Below are 25,215 nucleotides of genomic sequence, written 5' to 3'. Positions count from 1 at the left end.
GCCGGCGTATGACGTGCGCTTAAACGGCAAAGTGGAACAACCGTGACTAATTACATCGCAAACGCGTTACGGCGTCTCTTGTTCGTTTGGGAATATTTCAGTGCAGTTGGTACCTGTAATAGTTGCTGAAATGGGAAAATCGAATGGCAAAAATTTCCTACCACTATCGATAACAATTATAATTCACAACCGGCGCGTACAAGATGTATTATACATGTGTGTGGATATCAATAAACACATGTATAAACCAACCCGCTGCGTTGACTATTAACGGTGATTATTAGTGATTTATCGACACAGCGGTAAACGATGATTACAAACACGACGTATAAAGAGAGAGTAATTATTTAACCAAAATACGAGCCAACCTGCATTCCCGCTTAAAATTGTAGCCATTAGATGCACACCGTGATTACATGCGAAAATAGACCAATGTTTTGATATTTGTTTAACAAGCGACGTATCCCGATATTGCTGCGAAATTATTCCTACAATTTCGACCGAACAACTAGCTGCACTGCACAGTTATATGTATAATACCATTAAACTCCAATTGCTTGTACCCAACGATAATCAACGATTTCGCGAATAACGCTGAATACAAAATGCGTTGATGATTAGGGAAAAAGTACAGGGGTGGGTAAAAAAAAAACTGGCAAACTTTTTCTTTCAAACGTATCACAGGAAAGTTTTTTCTCCTCTACTCACCTGTTGGATCTTCCGCTCCCCATCGCGTGAATCCTGTCCCGACGATCGCTCCGCGTAATCGTCTTCGTCTCGGTCTACCTGATGCCGTGTGCGGGGCAGACGAGCCGATGCTGACCTGGCAAACTGCTGCTCGTTCCACCGCCTGGCCCTCCCACCGGTTGACGTGTCGTACTCGGTACGAGAATCGCGTTGTATTCGTCGAGGCACAGTGGCCCCTTCACCCGGAACACCGCCGAGCAAAAGTTCCCTGCCGGAGGGAACTGCCTGCTCGTAACTTCGCTCTCGGAGCGATCGTCTCACCAGTGACTCGCTTGCTATTCTGTAGACACAGGTATTCGCAACACATATAGGACTATAACCATAGCACAGACACGATTTTCGCGATGGATTTAATTATACAAGAAATTCGTTTACTTTAGACGCGTAGAATAATGCGTGCGGCGTGTTATAACAGAACGCACGTCTCGAGCCAGTCTGACGAATACGCGTTACACTCGTCGGGTGAAACGGTTTCTCCCCTCCCTTATTTTTGGCTCTTTGTGTCTTTTGTCGTTGAACCGATTCGCAGAGTTATTAGACCAATTTATAAACTAATCAATAAAACGACAGAAAACGTGGAAAACTTGAAAAAAAATATTTAAACTCGATGCTTTACGAGTGGAAAATTTTTTAAATTCTCGAAAATTAGACAAATAATAACAATGTGTCTATTGGAGGAACGGTCTGTTTGGTTATTCCGTTGGCAAATGATGATCTAATCGTAAATTCAGGTAGGTAGAGAGAGACATTCGGCTACGACGGTATTCCGGAGGTGTGTGTGTGTGTGTGTGAATAAGTGCGGTGGAGCGCACCTGACGCATCGCGGAATTCAACTTCTAAGAACAATCAGCTGTACCTGACATGGCAGCAACTGTGAGGTGAGTCACGACAGGTGAGGTGAGTTTCGTATGCACGCTTCAGTCTCAATCGGTTACTTGTCGCATCGGAGCGTGACAATTTAACGAACGAATCGAGTATGCACAGATATACGAGAAAAAAAATATTTGTTCACACGTGAAAGAGGAGATTAGTGAACAAGCGATGAGGTTGAAGAAATGAATAATAATACACTCGATCGATGCGTAATAATTGATGTTTCAAAAGTTGGGGAACAGCCATTACGGCGAAAGTTCAAGACCAAAGTGAGCGCGCTCGATTTACAATCATACTACGAGAAGTGACTTGTACATAAAACTGAATTTCAAAGTAAATTCAAACTAAAAAAAAGTGTACACGAAAACTGTTCATTTACATGATCATTAATTTTCTTGAATAATATTGCCAAAATATTTTCATCCATATGAGTAACTCAGTGACACTTTACGCGAAAACATTCTGACCGTTTTCTTTTGTTACACAAATTTCTGCACGGAAGGTATAACAGCTTGAAGTATTAATCTACCGGATTGATTCAATTCGGGAAATATTTCTATCTATGGAGTGACGAGTACGGTGAAACTGGTATTTAGAACGCGGTTGGAAATTATCGGCCGTTAATGATAATCCGGGATATAGGTAATAATGATTGAGAGGAAAACCGTCCGAACATCAGCGACGAATAATAGCACCGACGTACCTAATACCAAAAATATGAAATTACACGGTGGTGGTTTATACCTATACGTGTAACACAAATCCGTCGATAACCAATCAGACGATTTATTGAAAATCTATAGACGTGCGTATTGGTACGCAGGTTAAAATATTTTCCCAACATCAACTCCGGAAATTCTGACACGAATCGAACGATCAGGATTTGAAAAAACAATTTGTTTTTTTCATCTTGTTTCTTGTGTTCGGGGCAAAATATTCAGATGATATTCGTCGACGTTGATAAAGCAGCGATATTTGCAGTAGGTGTAAAAAAAAGGGTCTGTGTATGTAGCGAAAAATTTGGGTATAAGAATTGAGAACCATGAGTCAAAGGCCGATACCATTAGTCATCCACAAAGTCAAGGAAACCTGGACCTAACGAAACGAATAATTTGTCTGAAACGATTTCTTTCAGATAGACTGAGAGTGCGACTCATACTCGGTGGTGAAAATGATTACGAATGAAACTTACTCAGAGTGACGTTGAAGGGAATGAGACGAGATAAGGTGATGGTGGTGCTGCTGTTGCTGCTGCAAGGCGGAACTCTGATCCCTCTGAGATCGTCTGAGGGCCAAGCTGGAAGTTTCGCTTATGCTGCCTACGCTGGATTCGGCGTCCCGTTCTCTCGAGGAGGTGGGTTTGGATGGCGTAGTGGCGCGCGATAAGGACTGATTACGTTGCTGCTGGTGATGCTGAGGCGTCTGATGCAAGTAAACGGCGGACTGGCGCATCTGGGCGGCGTACCTTGAATATTCATTCGCGTTTCTTTGACTCCTCCGTAATTTTTACTGAAACATCGACGATTTACGTCTTATCGTCAACTCTCTCCCTGTCTTACCTTTCCTCGGAGTAAAAGTATCCGTCATTAGTCGGCGCGTCTGACGGGTTGACGACATCGAGACTCGATTTGGGTCGCTGAGGTCGGCGTTGCTGGGCCGTAACGATACCCGGTTGAACGTGAGGCTGTTGCTGAGGCCTCCGCGTCGCTTCGTATTCCAAGAAGTCAGCGCTGTGCGGCCGAGGCGGGGGTTGCGCCCTGGGCTGTCTCATTACAGGAGCTTAAAGTAAAATGAAAGCTAACGCTAATCTTACCCCTTTGTTAATTAGTAAAACAAAGGTACGGGGAATTGGACGATGATAAAGAGGCTGCGAAGGCGGCAGAATTAACTTTCTCGCTCCTTCTTCATTCGCCAACCTTATTCCGTCGTCGTTGAGAGGTAAATAGGCGCCGAGAGTTTTTGAACAATCAATCGCCGTGCGGGAAGAGTTTAACGGGAGAAAACAGGTACAACGTGACGCGCGCTGTTTGACGGGTAATTAGACGAAGAAACGTGTCAAGGATGGAGAAGACGGTGGGAAGAGGGTGCTTCGCGATTCGTGTATTATACTTAACTGCTGATCGCAAACCTCAGATTTGAAACTTTTCAACACTCCCTGCAGTTGCCGACAGTTACAACTTGCTGTACCTTATACCGTCTCCCTCCATCTTCTCTGCTAGAATAATACGGACGCGTATTTCGATAACGATCGCTAAGCGCGCAATCATTTGAAAACTTTAACGCGCCCAAGGACCAAATGGCTTGTACCTGACTTTGAGACTTCTTTCTCCAAACCTCCGCACTCCTATACCAGGATTATCGATAGCGAGTTGATTGTAAACGGGAATATCCTGTCTAATGATCAATTATTAGTTAAAACTTTTCGTACACTGGCTTTTGTTCCTTCGGCGTCAATTTCACGTACAGTTCTGCACGTAAATATGTGTTATAGCTGAGTGAATAGACACCGGTGAAATATTAAACAATGACGAGTATAAGTCATTGGGTGTGATAACATTTTTCTCCCGCTTTTGAATAACTCCTAAGATTCAAACCTTGTCGATGAATGTTAATGACTACGAAAAGCGTTTGCCTTCGATTCGCGTATCTCTCCCGGTGTTGCGTATAGTTCAAAATTGAAACAGATGAATTGTGTATAATGGTTCCGAGCAAATCGAATCAAGCAAGAGTCACAAACCCGTGACAAAGAGAGAAAAAAAAAAAAAAAAAACCGCCTAAACTCACCGGCTTGCGTAGGAAGAACGGCATACATCTGCGGATGCTGGGGTGGACTTTGTTGGGCGTAAACGGGAATCGGTATGGGTGCCGGGGCGGGTCCCTTGGTGTATCCAACGGGACCCGCTGGTCTCTGATAAAGCTGTGGAGCGCCGTAGACGTCCTCGTAGTCGCCGTTCCCCCTGGATGACCTTGGCTTGGCGCTCCTACCGTAGGTGTCGGGTGTACGTCTCTCGGTAGGCTGGGACTGAGCGGAGGCATAACCGTAGTTGAGTCCCGACTTGTCGGTCCTGAGGGTCTGGGGTGGCTGGGACATCCGCGTAACGTAAACGACGCTGCCCCTCTCGTACTCGGACCCAGGACTCTTGGTGGCGGCGCGTACGTCGGGAGAGACGGGGGACTTACGACAATCGGGATGCAGGGCGTCGAGGTCCGGCGAGGGTGTCGAGTACTCGTTAGATCCCTCCGTCAGTCGGCGCGGCTTCGGGGGTGCGTTGGCGTAAAGCGGCTGGCCAAAGTTCCGGGGCATCGGTTGAACCGTCTGCACGTTGCTGGGCCCTGGCTGCGGGCCTTGCTGCTGGTGCTGCTGCTGCTTGTGCTGGTGCGAGGGCCCCGGTAACGGGGTATAGGCCCCTGGCTGCTGTTGTTGTTGTTGCTGAGAAGTCCCGGGCTGCGAGTACTGCGGGGACTGCTGCATCCACCCGTTTATCACCGGCTGAACGGGTTGCGTTTGGACCTCGTGGACGTTGTTCAAGGTCGCGAAGGACGCGGTGTTCACGCTGTTTGGACTCGAGTTGTTGTTCGAGGCGTGGCTCGGGTCATCCCGCGACTGGAAACCGTGGAAACCGCTGTCACTGTCGTCCGCGCTCTGGTTCAGGATAGAGGATATCGAGGAGACGCTCGGACGCGCGCTTCGCTCGCCATCTGCTGGACCCGCCAATTCCAAGGCTATCGCCATATCGCCTCCGCCCCTGGAAACAGAATGACAAAGGCTCGAGTTATGCATCGCAACGGAGATGATTGGAATGTTTGCGTGAATGGGACCTGACATGGTGACACTAATTGTATAATAGAAAAAAATTCTCTGACCTCTGTCCAACTCTCCCTGACCAAATTGTACAAGTTTTCCTAGCCTGAAACTCGAACCAATTATAGTGCTGATTTATCAATACGCAAAAACACGTTTATCATCTGTTTAGTGATCACAGAACCCAGCTTATGATAAAAAAATTCAATCTTAGAACTGTGCATTTTCATAAGCGACGTTTAATTTTCCCTAACTAGTGACCACCATGGGCAAATATCAAGCCGGTTTCCAAGGTCCCTGAGCAGACCCTTTGAGTGGGAATCCCGCTGGTACGCAGGCAGCAAGGCAACTTGGTGAGCCGGGATCACGGATGTTTGTGTTTCATCTGTTCAGAAGTAAAAGGAAGACTGAGAGGAGGCCGGAGTTCCGCCTCTGCAGAGGCTACTCTTTGAAAATCGTACATCACGCAGACCATTGAGAAGCGAGCGGCTGAGGAACGCTTTCAGGATCCTCTTTCAAACCCTGATTCACGGGGCGATAATTAAATCCATATATACACACTGCGTGCCGCGAGTTTGTCTACTACCACATTCCATTTTATACGTTTATAAGTACAGCATGTTTTGAGCTTACGGGTTTGGGTCCTGGAGCAAGGTTGCCAGTGTCAGCGCGTTCACCCATTGGTTCATGCTCTCCCTCGAGTCTGCGGCGAAGAGGTATGTCCTCATATTCGCGTGCTCCGCCTTGAAGGCGAACTTCTTGTTCGCTTTGTCCTCCGGCCTGCACGCCGTCACCCGGTACGACGGCAGAAGTATCGAGCCAAGTAATTTCTCTTCCTCGGGACCTGCAACAAAAGCGACACGACAAATTGCTCAGTTCAGAGTTCTTTTCACATCAAACAGCTATAGCTCGTTGTACCTACAATACCTATCCAAACTTACTCTCTTTGAAATTATCATTTCATTCGTGATGTCGCCAAAACGGTATGACCTTTGGTCCGAAACTTGGTAATTTTTTATCAACAAGTAATAACAATTTTTTGATGGAATTCCCACCGTAACTGCGGTCAAATTTTTGCGCTATGATCGAGAATGGGCGATATTGGATAGCCCGGAGCGATCTAACTTTTCTCTCAAACGTACATATATACATAAATTGGACATGTTCATATATATATACACACATACACATAAATGGGGATTAATTTCCCCAGCAGCGAGGTAACCGAGATGTACGTAGGTACACGTGTACACGTTATATACGTGTGTAATAAGCCGCTTGTAGTTACCCGCGTTCCATTCTATCCGTGGAGCGAATAGAATTCCAACAATTTCGCTATATACCAACATTTGTCGGATCTAACGGTGTATCAGGCCGCGTTTTGCAATGTAGAATCCCTACCACAGTACATTTAATTATTTTTAAGCCTCTTAAGGTGACCGAGCGGCTGACCTCCATTTCATAATCATTTTGGAAATTGAATTGCACTCTACATCCAAGGTTATTTTTGCGATTGATCTTTTATCAGGGCTGTTTCAAAAATCAGTCAAGTCGTTCAAGTTTCATGCCACAACTTCTCTAAAGCTTCGGTAAAATCTGACAAAACAAAAACTGAAGAATGACAGTTGGTAAACCATTTTCCAAAAACCATTCTCCAACTCTTTGACGAGTTGTATAAAATTCTTGTTTCAAGCGCACGTCTCTGCGACAGATCTCTCCGCGCTACAAACTACTAGTGAATGAAAACCCGCAACGATTACACGAACGACAGATCGCGGACCAAACAAGCCAAGATTTGAGCTTCCGTGCACACGTTCACCGCGCAGCGAGAAGCTTTGATCTTGAATTCCCGCGATTCCCCGGCAGCGTCTTTCTCCATCGTCGCTAAGGAGTCTGAAGTCCCGGAGGTTGTAAAGGCTCACACGTACAGACAGAATTCCAGCAAAGGAAAGCGTAGGCTTGTGGAAAAATGAAACTCCAGAGACCCGAGGTGGTATTATTAATGCAAGGCCCGGCGGGCAGACCTCTTCGACGTCATCCTGCCAGGCTACGTTTCCGTTTTCCCCAGGTACGAACCAAGCAACAACCTACCTGCACCGACCCGACGGCTTGCCAATCGACCCCCGAGTCCTGGGCAAGTTTGTCCCCGCTAATGAAGCCAGCAGCGTTTGATGGTAACGTCCTAAAAACCCGAGGCTTTCATTTCATCGGCATTAGTCAAGTCCTGAAAGCTGAAGGCTTGAAGCTGACCGTAAACTGTCGTTATTTTTTCTCTCTTGGAAAGGAATGTTGACTTTCCAAGCATCCGAGATCCTGCGGGAGTTATTCGTCCAAAAGTCGACGCTGAACATAACTCTCAATTCCAGTCACCTCGGTGGAATATATTTTCATTTCTCCGACTCTACCGGGACGACGATTCCCGCAAGGATTGGTACAACCACCCTGCATCCAAAGGCTGGTCACAGTGCACAGGTTTGCTAAACGTGGAATCGCGAAACTCCGAATAAAATTATATGGAACGTTGATTAGTGGGTTTTGGGTAACTTTACCCCTCCCGCTTAATAGGGGAAGGAAGTGGGACCGGGACATCGCAGATTTCCCCGGTAGCTAGTTAGCGGAGAAGTTAAACGAATGGTGAAGGTGGCACGTGCGCGTCTAATACGTTTACCGGATCGCGCGGTGAGATTACAAAATTCAATGGCAGGAGCAGCAGGACTCTCTCCTCTCTCACGGAAGCAGAAGCTTATCAGAGAGCATCAGATATCGGGGCTAAATTCACGCCGGTTATTACGCGAGCCCCGGAGCAGCGGTGCTATTTCGCCCGATACTCGATCCTTGATTAACTTTATTGTTAAGCGAGTAGAGGCGAGTGGAGGACCGGCGACTATACACGTAGAGCCATGACATCGCAGGTAGGCGAAACAATAACCCGCGACTGCAGCTTCGACTCGGAAAAACAGCGAAGAAGAGTATGAGAGAATCGTCGAGGAACGAAGAGAACGGCTCGTTCCGCGTACCGGTGCAGGCGATATGAAGGAGTTCGTGTAATTGGTCCCTAGTTTCAGTCTCCTCGGTCGTTTCCGGCATCTGGTGGGGGCAATTAAGTGCATTGTTCAATGCGAAATCCGGGGGATGAGGGTAAAACAACAGTGAAAATTAGTCAGCGATGGATAATCGCTGCAGTGTTTTCAAAGATGAGGGTAATTTTGAGGTTCCAACCTTCTTCTCTTGCTATGAGAATATAAGAAAATAGTCCGAGATAATTTTCCCCCTTTTTAATTTGCCGACAGTGAAATGCACTGTTAAAGAAATTGAACTAAACATAACATCCTAACAGGTGCACTTTATATTTGTGTTATTCGTTAAATTTCTATTGGTGAATATGAAACACATTTTTGTAATATCAAGATTAAATTTGCAATTTTCATTTTCTTTTTCACTTGCTAACACATAAAAAATAAAATGGTTAAGCCAACTTAAAAATCGTAGTGAACCTGCTGGGAGACTTTTTTTATAACCGTGTGAGGTCGCTTTCGTTAAAAGTTACAAATTTCGTTGTCGTGTCAACCTTCCTGCGACTGTAGACTGTGTAAAGAAATTATCCGAAATAAATAAATGGTATCATCCTTCGCTGAAATTAGATTATAATGTTTTCAGACGAGCTGTTTGTCGAAACTACACTTGGTCCGATAGCAGGTTCACCTCGAGTCACGCACGTGCCGCACGCATGATTACACGTTTAATTTTCAACCTAAATCCTCTTGTACAGGGTAACTGGCTGTTGGTTTAATAATCAGCCCTGCGAGGTGGTAAGTGCGCGATCACCCAGCGCCGAGAGAGTAGAAGGGACTCGCAGGGGTGAACGGGGGTGGAGAATATCTAATGAGTAACGACAAGGCGAAAGAGTAGCGCGAGGTCTGAGATAACGACACTTTGCGTCGAGACACGTTCGAGTCCTTATTTAGGCGGGTGTGATAGAAGCTACAGACGGCTGAGGAATCGGATGAAGAAGTTCAGGGTCTTGTATCCTGACAACGAAATATTCATTTCGATTCGAGCATCGTTGACAAATTTCTTTTACCACAGAATTAATTCACGTAAGAAAAAGCAATGTTACCGAGAATAACGTAACCTGTTTTTCGCCTCCCCCCGATATCTCGAAAACGATCAAGCCGATTTGCTTAAAATTTGAAGACGGTATACTTGGATAGTTTAACCCCTAGAGAAACGCCTACCCTGAAAACGTCCTCGTCGACGGTCGAATGGTGTCGCAGATCCCGAGGGACGAGTTAACCGCTAATGCAGCGAGCTGAGCAACCTGCTAATTGGATCGACTTCGCCGTCGTCGTCGTCGCCTCGAGCTTTATGCATTGTGTTAATACGCCTCTTTGTACAAAATATGCCCCCTTCGCCTCGGTATTTACAACTCGACCCTGCGCTGTTGCCTGATACTTATATAACCGAAAGCAACGATCCTCGAGTAAACCGAACAAACTGTTAAGCTAACTTACACTCAACCCACCCGGGACTCCCGGCTTATTGTTAACCCTACTTATTGTCCGCGCACATCGTGTTACGGCTATCCCAACCTGTTAGCTTTACTATTCAAACGTAATCTGACCGATGGTCCGAACTTCCGTTATTCTAGTCAACGTATTTCCGGGCCGAAAATGAGCTGAACATTCTTTTTATAAGAAGCTTAAGGATTCATTTTCTTTGATGATTTAATCAATGCGACAAAAATTTCTCCCTGGATCTTATCAGTTTTATACCGTTTAACACCAGGTTTCTATAATATGGTGTTAAAATCAAAGCTTGGTACACTGATGAAGAAAAAAAATTTATCCGATTTACAGATATAATTGGTAATTCCATTATAGATGTATAGAAATATATATTTTCTACAAAATTTTCCACTTTCAACAAAAAATTCTTAGATCAGCAATCGTGCACCATTTTTGTCTTGTAATTATGAAATTATGAATTATTCAACTTGTCATTTATCGAGAAAATTATCTTTGATCCACAGAAAATAGAATGTCAAAGAAACATTGCGTATAAAAAAGAATTCATAAATTTAATGAAAGGTAATAAAACTTTGCTCAGCTGAAAGAATTTGATTTAAGGCAACTATAATATTAACAGTTGAAAAGTGAATATTCTACAAGTCTAACGTGAAATTGACTGAATATTTCATCGCAAGTTCTAACGAAATAATTCAACTAGATCAACTGAAATTGTTCCAATTTAACTTAATCATCATTCTCTATTCCCCGTCCAAGTCAATTTTATTTTAAAACGGGTTGTTCAACTAAATCAAATAAATTCTTTTCTCCTAGACAATAACGTACGTTACACATCGTAATTAAGTCTATAACGCAATGGTTGAAAATGACATGGACTCCGTAATCCTGCCATATGTTGCCCTGTTTTTCAGGGTTAACAATAACCGAATGCCGATAAATCGATTCCGAAACTCACCCTTGTAGTAGAAGAGGCAGTACTCGGAGAGAACAAACCAGCGCTTCTTCCAGAGCATGAGACCCTCGGAGCCCTGTTTGTGCAGCCAGCCCTGAAGGGCTACCGGGGCCGAAAGGGGCCTCTTTGCAGCGGGTGAGCGCAACCCTTGAGGCCCACTCCGTCGGCGAATTCCGGAGCCCGCGATTCCTGATCCATCGCCACCGCCGCCGCTTTTACGGCGCATCTGGACCAGCGCTGGCGAAGCGGCGCCTTGGACAACCTGAAACAATAAATATAAGAGCTCTTCAAGGGTCGAACAAAATGATACATCACTGTCAATGATATAGAAAATGATAAAATGACCTCCGGATTTTTTTGCGAACAGTCAAGGTGACATTGCGTTTTTTCACTTAATATTTTACCGAAACAATTGTGTTCTGTCTTTGTCTGATGCAATGTGAATGATTGCCAGGAACGTGCTTCTTTTGAAACATCAGTGTAGGATCTTTTTAAATTCGAATTTGACCGCTCAAGTCACTGTATAACTATCGAAACATTTCGAACAATTGTTCGTTTGGAATTTTCGATGCGATTTTCGTTTTTACAATAAATTAAAGCAAAGCTTAACGTTGTTCCTAAAACTGAACATCGTTGACTTCGGTCGACATCCTTCGTGAGCTTTTGTTTGAACATTATTACTTTACGTTCGTAAACTTTGTTCGTTTCCAGACCCTCCGTGGAACGGATCTTCGAAGATAATCCAAACTGATTTAAGACCAAGAACAAAACAATTTTCAAATCGGAATATAATCAGGTTGAATACCTCGACTCTGTGTACAATCCGATTTAGTCAATTGTGAAAACAGACCCCTCGCCGTGGTTGTATTTGTGTTTTGCAGGTGTAACGACGAGCGGAAACGGCAGCGAGGCGCTTTGAAGTCTCCCTTTCGAATTGCAACGCGAGTAGTTGGTTGCACTCGTGTACGAGTTTAGCTGTCTGGGCAAGCTGAGAAAATTTGCATACACAGAGGACCCCAGGCGGGTTGTCGGGGAGAGGAATTTGCATAGAGTACCGCACGTTTGTCCCGATGGTGATGACCCGGATTCTTACGCCTTCGACTGGTATCCACTAATTTTCTGATCGTCGTACAAAGGTCGCCATGGCTGCGGGTAACTCAATCAGGAGTGAAGAATATCGCGAGGGCGGTTTCAGGTTTCAAAAGCTCTTGAAATTCGACTTTAAATTTATTCCCGAACACGCGTGTTATTGTTATGCGGACGATGGGAAAGGATTCCGATTGGCGAAAACGACGCGGCATCTCTTGAAATTCAAAGTCAAATGGTTACCGCCGAACGATCAGTTTCGACGCATTTTTCAACCTACGGTAAAATATAACCGTGCGAATAATATTCGTGCCGTACGAAAAATGCAAGTTGTGAAAAATTTCGCGTTTTTACTATTTCAGTAACAAGTTAAATTGGTCAGCTTCGAGGTAATTGGGTCAGTTAGCTCTTTCACGAGGCAGATATTACGTTACACTGTACTAGGGTACCTAAATTTTCATCTCCAGCCCCAAGGCAACGAGGTACATCAACGAAGGTAAGAGAGTTCATACCATAAAATTCTCTCTCATCAAGCATCGCATCACCGTCGGTTTTACACAGGTACACGACTATCTAAACTCTAACTTTCCTTAATTTCATGTATAACCTGAGCGCGGTGGTGAAATTTTTGCGTTCAGCTAAATTTTACCTACTATTACACACACGTACTGCGTGATGAAATTTTCCTGCAAAGAAGAGATTGAACGAGGGGGAAATGCGGGAGAAGAAAAGGAATGTATGATCTCATCAGGGACATGAATGCGTAACAGAGACGCGATAGAGAAACTGTCCGACCATCAGGGTCGTCTTCTCCTGTCGTGTAACGACAACGCGCAGCTTATGCTTTTACGCCCGGTCGCCGTGAACAGATCCCGAGGGATGGCTCAGAACCTTTTTTCGGATTTAAGGATTTACCTTGTATCATCCCGTACACCCGTCCTCTTCGCTTCTTTCCTTCTCTCCTTCCACTGCAGGAACCTTGCTGACATCGTCAAAGCCTCGTCTCCTGGTCTCTTGGTTTCAAACAGATCGAGACGTGTAAGAAAAAAAAAAAATCCTGTTGCGAATTCCGTATCTTCGATCTCTCCTCGTTCCGGCATTTCATCGTTCGGACCGTACATGTCCGAGAAAAAAAATTTGTAAAGGGATGGGTAATTTATCCCCGGGAGAGACTTAGGTTCGGCATCGATTCACCAATCGGCCCCGAAAAGCCAATCAGTTTTTTTCGACACGGTAGAACAACCCCGAGTTATAAGGGCACCGCGTCCAACGGATTGTTGAAGCGAAAAAGCGAGCGAAGCGAGCGGTAAGACGGCGGAATAAGGAACGGGGAAATGGGGAAGAGATCGAATTTATCGACACGGGCTCGCCGCCTAGACAGCGAAGATAAGTCGAGTCCCCGGCATGGCATTCTCATAACAACGGCCTACCTCAGCCCTCAACCCTCGAATAAGTGGAATAAACGCAAGGCTTGGCAACTCAATTCCGATGATCAACCGGCGAATCTGGCCGTTCTCCGTGTCGTTCGTACGAAAGTTGGAAAGAAAGAATGAGCGGCGTCGGTGGCGCGTGTTTGCGGTAATAAGCCATTTGCGATCCGTCATGCATTGCTTCCGGCTCAACGCCCCCGCGTTCGGAATCGCCGAAGGCTGAGAAGATCCTTTTTCCCATTCCGATCGGACGTTTATTCGCGTTTGTCCCGCGTGCAAGGGCAAAGAGAAACTTTCCGTACAAATGCGTGCGACGACTACGGGGCACGATTTCGCACTCAAATTTCATCCCTCTCCTACTTTTCTCACCCTTTCCACAATTCCAGCCCCTCTCGGCGGTTGTAAAACCGTGGAAAAAGAATGACCTGAAAACGAACGAAATATTTCCGCCAGTTTTATACGGCACCCTCGGCGAAGCGCCGGATCACGAGGATTACGACGTGTACGAAGCGTTTCGAATCATTCTTTCAGGCCGGGCTTCCGGTTCGCGAGTTTCCGGGCTCTCGGCCGCTCGCGATTAAGCGTGAAAAAAGTTGTACGATTTTTATTTATTCGCACTCTCGACGTTTTTCCAAATACGAAACGCGAGGAAATCAATCGCGTTTCGAGAATTCGTCGACGCTTTCCGATGCTTTAACGTTGTTGTTTTTCATTTTCTCTTTTTTCTCGCCTTTTCATATCGCGCATGGTCTAGTAGACGAGGATGATATTAAGAAACAGGCTGCGGATATAACGCGGGCAATAGCTGTATACTCGCGAAGCTTCCGCACGTGTACTATTTATATGGAAATGTAAAACTATAACTTCGCTCCGATAACATTTGCAGGCTCTATGGGATCGCCGATACATCCCACCTGTACCATATGAGGAAAATTCATAAGTTTCTCCGCGGATTCGCCTGCCTTGAAGCTGACGTTCTGTATGGGATTAATACGAGGCATACTTTCCGTATATAACGTTCGATCTGCGGCAAGTATCCGCACGGAAACTTTCAAGCTCCCAACGCAGAGTCCGCAGCTTTAATCGCAATGCTTTGATCATTGTAATTGTTAAACCTGATCCACGTTATTGTGGTAAGTGGAAGCGATGGGTCGGGATTAAATTTGCCGGAATGGAGAGAGAGAATTTCACCCCGCATTAACCTCACCTTTTGATGTATTATAAGGCATTCTGCATAAAAAATGAACGGTGAATTGTTTCGAGGCTTGTAATTTAACAACCGATACGCTGAGTGACAAATTAACGAAGTCCTTCGATTATTTGCGGCCGTTTGTTTCCGGTTAAATGACTGTGTCGTGAAAATATATACGAATCCGGCCGTTTCGTCGTTATATTACGAGGAAACTTCCCAAGAAACTTCCCCTTGGTTACTGCCGCGAAGCTTTAGTTCTAGGCTCTTCGGCAATTCTTCGGAAAAGATGTGCATTAATTTCATTATTCAATACTTCATCAATGTCTTCTATCAAATTGAACCTTCATTCGTGAGATCATTGATTTTACATGTCCTTTCATCCTTGTTAAATAATTAAGAAATGAGGGATTCCACAGAGAATATAAATAATCATAACCTTTGCAAAAATAAACTTATTACCCTTTCGCACTTTCAGGCACGTGTGTACATTTAGCCATACGACTCCATAAACCTTGATTAAATAACCACAACGACCTGATTAAAACTTGTTTTGTATTCCGACGAGCAGGGCAAACGAGCAGAGAATATTTCGTTATTTTTATTTCAAGTTCACCGCGGTTTCAGTTTAGCCAGAAAAGTTACGGTTCTACATTAACACGTACGTGAATCCTGTACTCGAACACACATTGTTACGGGGTATAAATTATACATAATTGACCAGAGCTCTCGGCAAACTCTAAGCATGTAAAAGCCACAGGTTCGAAACTGTAGGTATCAATATCCAAGCCTTGATTAGCCTGTAGAAGGAGAAGGAGGTCTTCGACGTAAGCCGAGTCACGTCATTCAACGGTTTTCGTGTGAAATCCATCGGCGACGCCCAGCCGTCGTAAACCTCGTCGTATCTCGAACCCTCCCTAACAACACAGGCGTCATCTTTTATTTATGTTTATCTACTGCGCAAAGGTGAAAATATCTCCACTTTATCGCGTGTGAACCCAGCGAGGATATCGGCGCAACGTGACATCGGTATACCGATCACTCTTCTTCACCTCGTTTCGTTTTGTTCATCGTACATACCTATAACATAAGTGGAAAATAATCGAGCCAGATATTTTCCCAAACACGTACATAAAATATGGTATCACGTATCAACGAAAGAGAAAAAAAAGGTGCGCACCCCAGATTCGGTACAAAGTGTTTAAACTCCCAGCAGTCTCCTTGATATCTTTCGAGATTTCACGAGCCCTTAAATTTTGCACTTTCTGCAGGACATCGAGAACAAACTCTGAGAGCGTGTAACCGATCACGAGGAAAAAAAATATATAAATAAATAAATAAAAAACCACGACACTCGCGACGAAAGTGTGTCGATGAGGGGGGACAGAATTCACTATTGTTCGTTGGCCTCACTTGTGTTCCATTGAAGTTCGAACGGCACCCATTCCATTTCAAGTTAATCGATCCTGCTCTCCGTCTACCCGAGGACGTTTCGAGCAATGGCTGCACAACATCTCCCGGAGGATCCTATCGAGCAATTTCTTTTGATTACCGTGGTTTACAGTTTATCGCCACTCAGATAAGATCTCGCGATTTTTCCCCCGAGTTTGTTGCCCCGGTTACGCGAACAGTCCCCTTGAACATCCGTTTCTGAATGAAAGCAACCCCTGAGCCACTGCAAGTATCAAACTCGTTGCCCCCGTGAACGGATAGCCCAGTTTTTACCAGTAACTTTTAATAATTCTTGCGTGCAAAAAAAAAAAAACACGGCTCGATTGCTTGAAAACAGTTATATCCGTATTTTATTTTGTATCGTAAGGCACGGATATAACTCAATGCTCGGGGGAAGGGCAGAAAGACGGGAGTAAACGGTTTTGAAGATGAAAATATGAATAAAAAATTGTAAACTATTCCTCAATTGGGTTTACACAGGCATCGCTGAGGCGGATAATGAAATTCCTGCGGGATTCACGTTCCCTGTTCATATCCCTCCGACTTTCTTACCGACGCGGCATGCTGCACGACGACCTTTTTCCCTCACCCCGGGTCTGAATGAACAGACGGCGTCACATCGATGACCCTCTTCAGGCTCCATCTTTATCTATTTTCCGCACTTCCGCCTTCCTTTCTCGAGGCGTCACGACAAAGCGCGGTGACGTCACCACGTTGATGCAGGCTAAAGTCAAGGTCTTCCCTTTTGTCTCGTTAAAGCTCGCATTGTGCAACACGAATCGCTCAAAGTAGAATAGAATGAAAATGAAGTCATGCGAAAAATGTGTTGCTGCTGAGAGTCGTGGAGTTTGTTGAAACGTGCACGTGACGATATATTGTAAAAAATTAATTGTTCAAACTGGCCGGTGCGGACTTTTGAAGAAAAATGTTTTCGAGTCAATGCGGAAATTTAGCACCATAAACGTAACGTTGGATGGACACTTGATATACAGTGTTAAATTGACACCAAACCGTCGTCTATAGGAGTCCATAGTGTGCGAGAACCAGAGCGATCTCTTCAAAAACGGAAGCTCAAGGCTTTTGATACTTATTTTCATCGCCGCGTTCCGGATGAGAAGTACGCCATTCCACGAGGTATACGAGATTTGAATCCACGGAAGTAAGAATACAACCGAGCTTCTCTCCATTCTCATTTGTTTCGCGATATTTCAAGTCCCACGCCACCTACACGCCCCCATTATTCAAGGAAAGTATAGTAGGCCATATGTTCCTCGAATATCGTTCGCCGATTTGTAGAAAAAACATTCCCTTGTCTCCAGCCGTGAGGGTGGAGAGGGACGAAGAAACGCCTCGTATAATACTCACCCCGAATCTTCGCAGATCGTACGATCGACTTTCTTCCACAGTCTTACAATAATTCCCTGAACGAAACAGCTCGTCGATTCGTCCCTCGCGACTCAACCGCCGCTAATAACGACGACAACTTGTCTACACATACATATTCGTCCCCTTTCGCCGAGTTACCTCTCAGCTTTCACCTCCTGATTCGGAGTTCCTGACGCGTAGGTCGCCCTGGAAGTCTGCCCGAAGAGCAGTTGCCAAACCTCTTTGAGGTTAGCGACCCTCTGTTTGCGCCAACAACTCTCTTGTCGGGTCGGGTGTACAGGTTTGGATGAAGGGAGGGATACGAGGCCTAGGTTTGCAAGAAATTAGTCAGCTAACGATACCTGAGGCGAATCTGATATATCCCGAAACTTCCCGCAATCCAAGGTAACTCGAGAGTGCGGTATTAGCTGTACGAGAGAGACTCGGAAAACGAGGTTTTCGCTTTCTAACTGCAGTCGCTTATTCTTCCGTTGGACTCCGTCCTCGGGGATGCATTTTTCACAGGCTGCATGCAGTCATCCCTTAGTTTACTCTCACCGTCGATTATTACTGTCTAACAATTTACCGGAGTGTGTGTGAGGCGTATCTGTTTCCCTGAATGTATACTCGGTGAGTCGAGCTCAAGACGCAGAGCACTCTTGTTCGGTGAAGCCCGTTAGTGCAATATTCCCGGACCGTATTTATACCGCCGAGCTTGGATGAAAATGAAGCTCCTTTTCCCGACCCCAAAACTGCGCGTGTATCTTTTCCCCCAGTGGTTTCGAGTTTGCCGGAGCTGAATGCACCGGCCAAAGACGAACGTTCGAGTATTAGAACACTGTAATACCGAATCCGAGAAGACCAATAATAACTATTAATACGTGAGGATATATACATCCTCGGTTAGATATTGCTTGCAGTCCATTGATGCACGGCGAAGACGTGAGATTACTTCTTCCAATCCCTGGAAATTCTCATCCTTTTCAATTCAGAACCCCGTCCGGTACATGATAGCAGTTCCGCGGAAAACATTACGAAGGGTGAATCGATGGCGTGAATGATATCGTTTTTTAAGCATTATGTTACACAGCTCGTGCACGGTGCCACTAAAGACAGTCGAAGAAATTATATGAATTTTACTTGAGTTTACCTGACCGGATTATAATTCATTCGTTACTAGAACACAAACTGACGGTGCCAAGTCCAAATTGATGATTGTTTAAAAATACGTTTATGATCTATTTAATAGTAATGGAACCGAGCGCATTGATAAAGATTCTTCCTAGAATTCCGCACGTTTTTACGGGGGGAAGCTTTATTCTTTCCTTTCCGTACCGTCATAAAATTCCCCAACTTTTTCCCGACTTCCTTGATCATTTTTCGAATTCCCTGCTTCTTCCCTGGCTTCCAGGTTTCTCATAACCGGTGTCGCGCAGACGTTCCAGCTTCTCGCGACTTCTTTGAGCTTCGGCACTAGGTCTAATTGACTTCGAGATCCTCGCCGATCTCGAGAAAGAACAAGCCCTTTTACCAGCTGCATTTTGTCCCTTGTTCTCCGCCGAGTATAATTAATCAACTTCCCTTTCGTCGTCGCGACGCCCTTATGCTACAACTGTCACAAACTGGATGAAAGAGCGAGAATATAATGCGAGAAAGCTCCGTACTAATCTCATTGCCATAATATCCCAGTCGTCGTATAAATAGGCGAAGATAGGAAGGAGAAAAGGGGGAATAATAATGACAGCATTAATATCTACTCAGGAGTTGAAAGATACTCTCCGGGGTGAAGTTAATAAGAAATATCGATGTGTGAGTGTAGGAATGGGAAACTCTGATATAGATTTATGTTGATTTCACGTCGTTGCATTCGGATGTTGAAAAATTACAACTGCGAGATATTATCTCTGGTCAAGTCGTGTCGGGTGTAGCCATTCATATTGATAAAAGGTGAAACCCGATGAATTCAAGAATACAATTTACATATTTCGTCGTTTTGCAATAACTATCGCGTATTTGATAACAAAAACGATGTTAATTCGGAGTGGCAAGGGAAGCAGAAATTTAATCTGTAGTATGATATATACATATATAAGGTAGATTCCAGCGATATTATTTTTCCACTTTACTTATTGACTCTTTGGCTCCGAAAACGATGCGGCGTATCAATAAATTTCCCATTATTTCTCTCCGCGTTGCCATAGATTCGTATACATGTATACCTGTGATTCATACATACACACACATATATATATATATATATACATATATATACATATATATATATATACACATATATATATATTTATAGGCGCCTAAGGTCGTCGAGGACTTATTGTGCCACAAAATTGGCAATTTACAATGCACGAGAAATTTTACGGTAAGTAATCATTTCTCTCCATTATTTCCCTGACTCTGTCTTTCTCTCTACGATCTCGCTGGCTCATTCACCCTTTTCCTTTTCATTTCACCTCCGGATATAGGCGAGCGGGTATAATATACGCAATTCGAGTAAAACTTGTTACCCGTATAACCTAACCTAACCCAAGGATGATATACCTATAGGTATATAACGAAGGGATATTTAGCCGAGCCTGTATGATTTATCGAAGAACATTACCCTACGGCCTCGGTTGGAGAGTTATTTTCGTTGACGACAAATCGATTTTCGATTAAGAATGGTGATTAAATCTAAATAAATCTCTTCTCTCTTTCACTACGAGCCAGGTGGACTATCTGTAATAAACCGACTTTCTACGTGCCGACGAAAAATCCCCGTTCTTCCCTATCCTCGAGTCTATTCTTTTCACTCCGGTTCTTCGTCCAAGAGAAACACAGCGGAAATTTTCAACTAGGAAATCAAGGCTCAAGCTCGAAACTTTTTCCGCGAAAGAGAAAGAAGCACACGATACTGAAAGTTGAAGTAATTCCAGGTAGCGAACCTCGACAAGTAATTTAATATTAATGTTCCTCCAGGTTCTTAAGAGTTTTCTGAGTCGGGAAGAGAGAGAAAGAGACGAGAGAGGGAAAGATCTTACCGAAAGTTTTGTTACCAATGATACTTTTCTCCCTTTTCACTCGTCGTTCGTAGCGTCGCGTTTTTCGCTTTACTTATTCGTTTCCATTCCTTACCTCGTATGCTTTTCTTTTTCTTCTTATTCATCAATCCGAATAAACACGATGTCACAGAAAATAATGCGAATTTGTATTATATTATATAATCAATTGAACCGCCTTCCACTTTCCTCTTCATCTATTCGGAAATGACAAGAATGAGAGGTAATGTTTTACCCCTAACCGTGCGATTGTCATTCATTCGTGGCAATGACTGTAAGAAACGAGACGTCGTTCCAAAAGGAAGATAAAAAGACACTACAATACACGCTCCGAGTGTTTTGAAAACTCAATCGGTAACTCATAACACGATTGCACGAGTCGACGGATGTTTTCGTTGGGACTTTCTAGCGGATTTCCTAAAACGTTTCTCGAAGAACCTAAAATGGGTTACCACTCTCGTAAAGTTCCGGAGCCTGGGACGACGACGAGGGCTTCTTTTTCTTCTCCTTCTTCTCTTACGCTACGTTTACATTGAAAGAAAGGTGCAGATGGTAAGGGAGAAGAGAGACTCGAAGGGAAACCCTACCGGCATCGCCTTGTATAAACACATTAGCCGTTCGCAACACACATCGAAGAGAGAGGCGACAAGGAGGAGAACGGATCAGGAGAAGCCGCGGGACTCGCGAACGAAATGGCAAGACCAATTTTTTGCGCACCTCATCTTCGGGCGGTCGTCGCCATCCCACCGCTGCCACCAACGCCCCCGGATATCTTAAAGTATCTTTTATGCCTCCTTTTCGGCTGTTTCCATTTTTCACGCCCCCTCTACCGCACCCTTGAGTCAACGAGGCGCCGCGTTATAGCTGAGATATTTTCCAAATCGTGCCGCACAAACACCAAAACGGAAGGGTGTCCGGGAATATCTGTCGAAACTTCACGAAGCCTTTCGGTGAGGAATTTGAAAGTTCCTTCAAGATGGAACGAAATCGAGCCGCGGGATCAACCGGGCAGCAAAAAGAAGCCAAGTACACGCCAACCGGGACTCTGGTATCGATTACTCGGGTGAGGGATGAGGGAAAAGACCGAGAATAAAAGGGAAGATCTTTCAGCTCGAGGCCGGTGAAAATCCTGCATTCAGCCGGCAGTTTGCACCCGGTATACATATTCGCACTCCTCGGGAGTTTATACGTTCCCGTATAATCCACATGTTATTCGCGGATGTACGTAGGTACAAACAAAGCGGGATTACCGAAGTAAGCTCTCCTGCAGTCGCCACATACGCCCGGTGAAATTTCCGCAGCTTGTTGATCAGGGCAAAATCCCCGCTGAACGCCTGCAAGCCGTTATTTCCTGGCAAACAAAATCAGCATCTGAATCAACGCCTCGTTTTCGACCATTCTTCTCTTTCTTGTTTGCATAGCATTTTTCCACGAACTATGCTCGACCCTTTAAAGGTTTTTAAAGGTTATTCTGTGCAAAATCGTGGTCCACGATTCAGAATTTTTTTTATTCCGATTCTTCTGTAACTCACTTTGAATTGTTCCCACAAACGAAATTCTCCCCCAAATATTACAAAGTCAAAATATCGATTGATGGCTACTCATATACTTTAAGAATATTCTTTGCATAGAGCAATTTTCCATATCAAATGGACTGTCGTTATATCCTGTTTGAATTTTTTTGAAATACACGTGCACACGTCAATTCGTATTCATCCGGTTGTACGAATAACATCGTCGAACGGCAAAACTTCGAACTGAACAGCGCCGAAGATTTTACAGTACGGTACAAACATCGATGAAAGTGTAACGAAATTTGTTTTCCTTCCGTTTTTTTTCCGTAGAAATATTACGATAAACTGAATTGGCTTGGACTGATGTAGCTGGACGGCAAAACGTCTGGCTACAAGTAACATCCACGGTTTTAAAAGTTGAAGGGTAAGCTAGTTATTTACGCGCGGTGCTCTGCTCTGGCAAGCCGTTTGAAAAGTTTCGGTGGTAATCCAGGTGGATTCGGTGAATATCCCAAGTCGTGTATGTATAAGGTAGGTATACGCGAGGGGGATGAAACGTGAGGAGAGAGCGACACGATCGCCGTGACCCCGTGGGTCGTTTTCAGTTTTCCGGTACCGAGACCCTTTCGCGTTTTACGAATCTCGCTATCCCTCGTCCTGATATCCAAAGTTTTCGAGAGCCGAAAAGATGCTTTTACTTTTTTACTACCGCAACGACGGTCGGCTCGGCCGCGTCATCTGAATAATGAAACTTTTGATGATCGAGGATAAACCGTCAGACACCGTCGTCAAGGTCTTATTTCTGACGATGGAGCTGGAAAGGGCTCGATCCACGGTCCCACGGTTTCGCCTCGAGAACATCGCCGATAAGACGGTGGAGTCCTTTGATCATGTCCTTCTGGGAAACTCTATTCCTGATCCGTCTCCCAGACCGGGGAATAAGAAGAATAAATCAGATAAAACGGACGCGAAATATTCAAAGGTTAGACTTTGAGCACGGGGACTGGAACCGGACAGGTCACAGGATAAAAGAGCCTTGCCGAGATCTTGGCTCAATTTTCACGGATCAAATTCGTGTAGGGCAATCGCAAAACAGTACTCGAAGGTTTTTGGAAAACAAAAGTTCTCAACAACAGTCTAACGTGTACTTCGAGCGAGACGCTGTAAATCGGAATAACGAACATCGACGACCCACGAACTGGATGAATAGCACGAAACGAGATGACGGTGTATTAAAACCGAGTCACGGCGTCTCAAAATGAGCTAGACAAAAAAACAAGTAGAATGGGGGTTAAAAATACGGAGCAGAACGATTGGGTGAGCTAAAATCAACGTGTTGAGTCAGGCGCGACACAACGTGGCTAACCGAGCGGAACGAATATCCGGTTGTCCTCGTGCAGAGTCCCTGCAGCAAAAGCATAGCATAGCATAGCACATACTGGCTACCATCATCGTCCTCGTCGTGGAATAGAGGCAATTTAGAGCTCACCTGTAAGTCACGAAGTTAGCTGCTGCAGTCGGGAGGTCGAGAAGCGTCTGCTAGAGCGGAGCTACAGGTACCCTAGTACGCAGCAGGCAAGTCTGGATCGAGGATGGATATACAGTGGATTTGGTTAGAGAGCAATTTGCAGTATTTACGGGAATGCAGCGGCAGGATAAGGAGGAAGAGGAGGGTTTCTCCTCATTGCCGTTGCAAGTGGTAACCTAATTCCGTAGGAGAAAATCGAGCCGCCATTCATCGACTGACTTTTCGATCAGGTGTCGCTGGGACTTTACCCCTCCCGGTATAATAATAAACCAAGACCGAGCTGTGTGCCGATCGGATGAATTTCCATGATCGGTACACAGGGTCCCGGCTGCTTCTTACAACGTAAATATTGGATCGCGTGTTCGGGAAACAAACCCCTTCTTCTCTAATCGCCGGCAACTCTCTCTCTCTCTCTCTCTCTCTCTCTCTCTCTAATGTAGGTGTACCTCCAGCCCCGCACCTAGTATAATAAATATTTAGACACGGTTCACTAAGCCCGGTTTCCATCTCAGCTCCGAATATCGTTAGAAGCTCTACGACGTCAGACGCTCGCTACCGATATTATTTCGTGGATGTCCAAACGTGCGGGATGGTCTCCGGGGTTTGAATGGATATAGAAGTTACACGATCGAGAGACGAGATCTAGTTCGAATGTATTGTTGTAGAAATCCAAGCGCAGCGTGCGGGACTCGGTAGGGTAATTTGGATGCGGCATAGAACGCGCGGTTTCAGGTTCTTGCGTTCTGGTGCTTCCGGGTGTTATTGAGTCAGAGATAAGAAACGATCGAGGCGTGCCTTCACCGTGGAAGATAAAGTTTTTTCTTTTTTTCAGCCTCGGAGCGAAAGCTTTCCGAGCTTTCCGTGCTATCCAAAAACACGGGGATCCTACCGACCGCAGAGTCCTCTTTTCACTTTAGAGAAACCCAGCGCGATTTCTTCCCTCGCGGCGTTTACCCAAAAACAAATTTCTCTCCACCGTTTCTCTTTCACTGAGTCAAACACACACACACACACACGCGCGCATCGACGTGGGTAAATACTGGGCGGTTTAGAGGAGGCGTCGGGTATAAGAGACGGAGGGCTGCCACCCTGATGAAGTTATTGGTTACGCAGAGCTCCAGAGGGTGCAATCTCATCGTTGAAACGGAGAAAAATGGGCACGTGGTTACTCTTCGCCACGTGTTACTTCCGCTCGATGGGCTCGACATAAGAGTTTCCTTGGCTCTGCTCCGAACTACTCGCCCCGAAAACCGCGGTAGGTATCCACGTATACCTACAAAAGGTCCACGTGTATGTATGCCTGGAGCTTAACCCAAACAATATATAATATCTGGGCACAGATTGGACTAAGAAAGAGAAACTTCCGACCCTCGCCCTTTCATCTTTCAATTTTCTTCCCCTTTCTCCGCGAGTTGGTTTTTTCCTGTCCCTTGGACCGTTTGTGTCGAAGCCGGTAAACATCTTTGGGTGTATAACCTGGAGTGCAGCGCCGCTTGAATAGCGATGAATGAATCTTTCAAGAACTCTGAAGCGAATTTGCCGCGTGATTTTTTATTAATGGTATAAAAGTGAATATTTACCATTTACAGAAAGGATCGTCGGCCAGCTGCGGCGAGTTCAAAGGTTCGAAACTAGAGCGATCCTTTTTTAACCGAAGGGCAAATTCCGGATATACGTGTGTACCTTTAATTTCGCCGT

At 45.0% G+C, this 25,215-nt stretch overlaps 1 protein-coding gene and 1 long non-coding RNA gene across 7 annotated transcripts in view; one reads left to right on the top strand and one right to left on the bottom strand.

Moving 5' to 3' along the window:
- The window catches only part of LOC107227262, a 142,408-nt gene that overhangs the window by 80,069 nt on the left and 37,124 nt on the right, over positions 1-25,215 (bottom strand). For all 5 annotated transcript variants that reach the window (XR_006904975.1, XM_046743409.1, XM_046743412.1 and 2 more), the window contains exons 4-9: positions 10,904-11,162; positions 6,056-6,266; positions 4,405-5,366; positions 3,180-3,399; positions 2,813-3,106; positions 709-1,027 (exon numbers count right to left, since the gene is read on the bottom strand). Coding sequence is in view for 4 of the 5 variants with exons in the window: in XM_046743409.1 (XP_046599365.1) it covers positions 709-1,027; positions 2,813-3,106; positions 3,180-3,399; positions 4,405-5,366; positions 6,056-6,266; positions 10,904-11,162 (2,265 nt within the window). In the remaining variant the exon portion in view is untranslated. The remainder of the gene's footprint in view (positions 1-708; positions 1,028-2,812; positions 3,107-3,179; positions 3,400-4,404; positions 5,367-6,055; positions 6,267-10,903; positions 11,163-25,215) is intronic.
- LOC124295085 lies at positions 941-6,142 on the top strand. 2 transcript variants are annotated; one of them, XR_006904979.1, is made up of 3 exons: positions 941-1,625; positions 2,756-2,974; positions 5,680-6,142. It is a non-coding gene; the product is annotated as an uncharacterized LOC124295085 (long non-coding RNA). The 2 variants fall into 2 exon arrangements; XR_006904978.1 differs by lacking the exon at positions 941-1,625 and adding an exon at positions 1,667-2,262.

Source organism: Neodiprion lecontei, chromosome 6 (assembly GCF_021901455.1).
Source record: "Neodiprion lecontei isolate iyNeoLeco1 chromosome 6, iyNeoLeco1.1, whole genome shotgun sequence".
Lineage (NCBI taxonomy): Eukaryota > Metazoa > Arthropoda > Insecta > Hymenoptera > Diprionidae > Neodiprion > Neodiprion lecontei.
The sequence above is the reverse complement of the archived record's forward strand: the minus strand, read 5'-3'. Positions and strand labels throughout refer to the sequence as shown.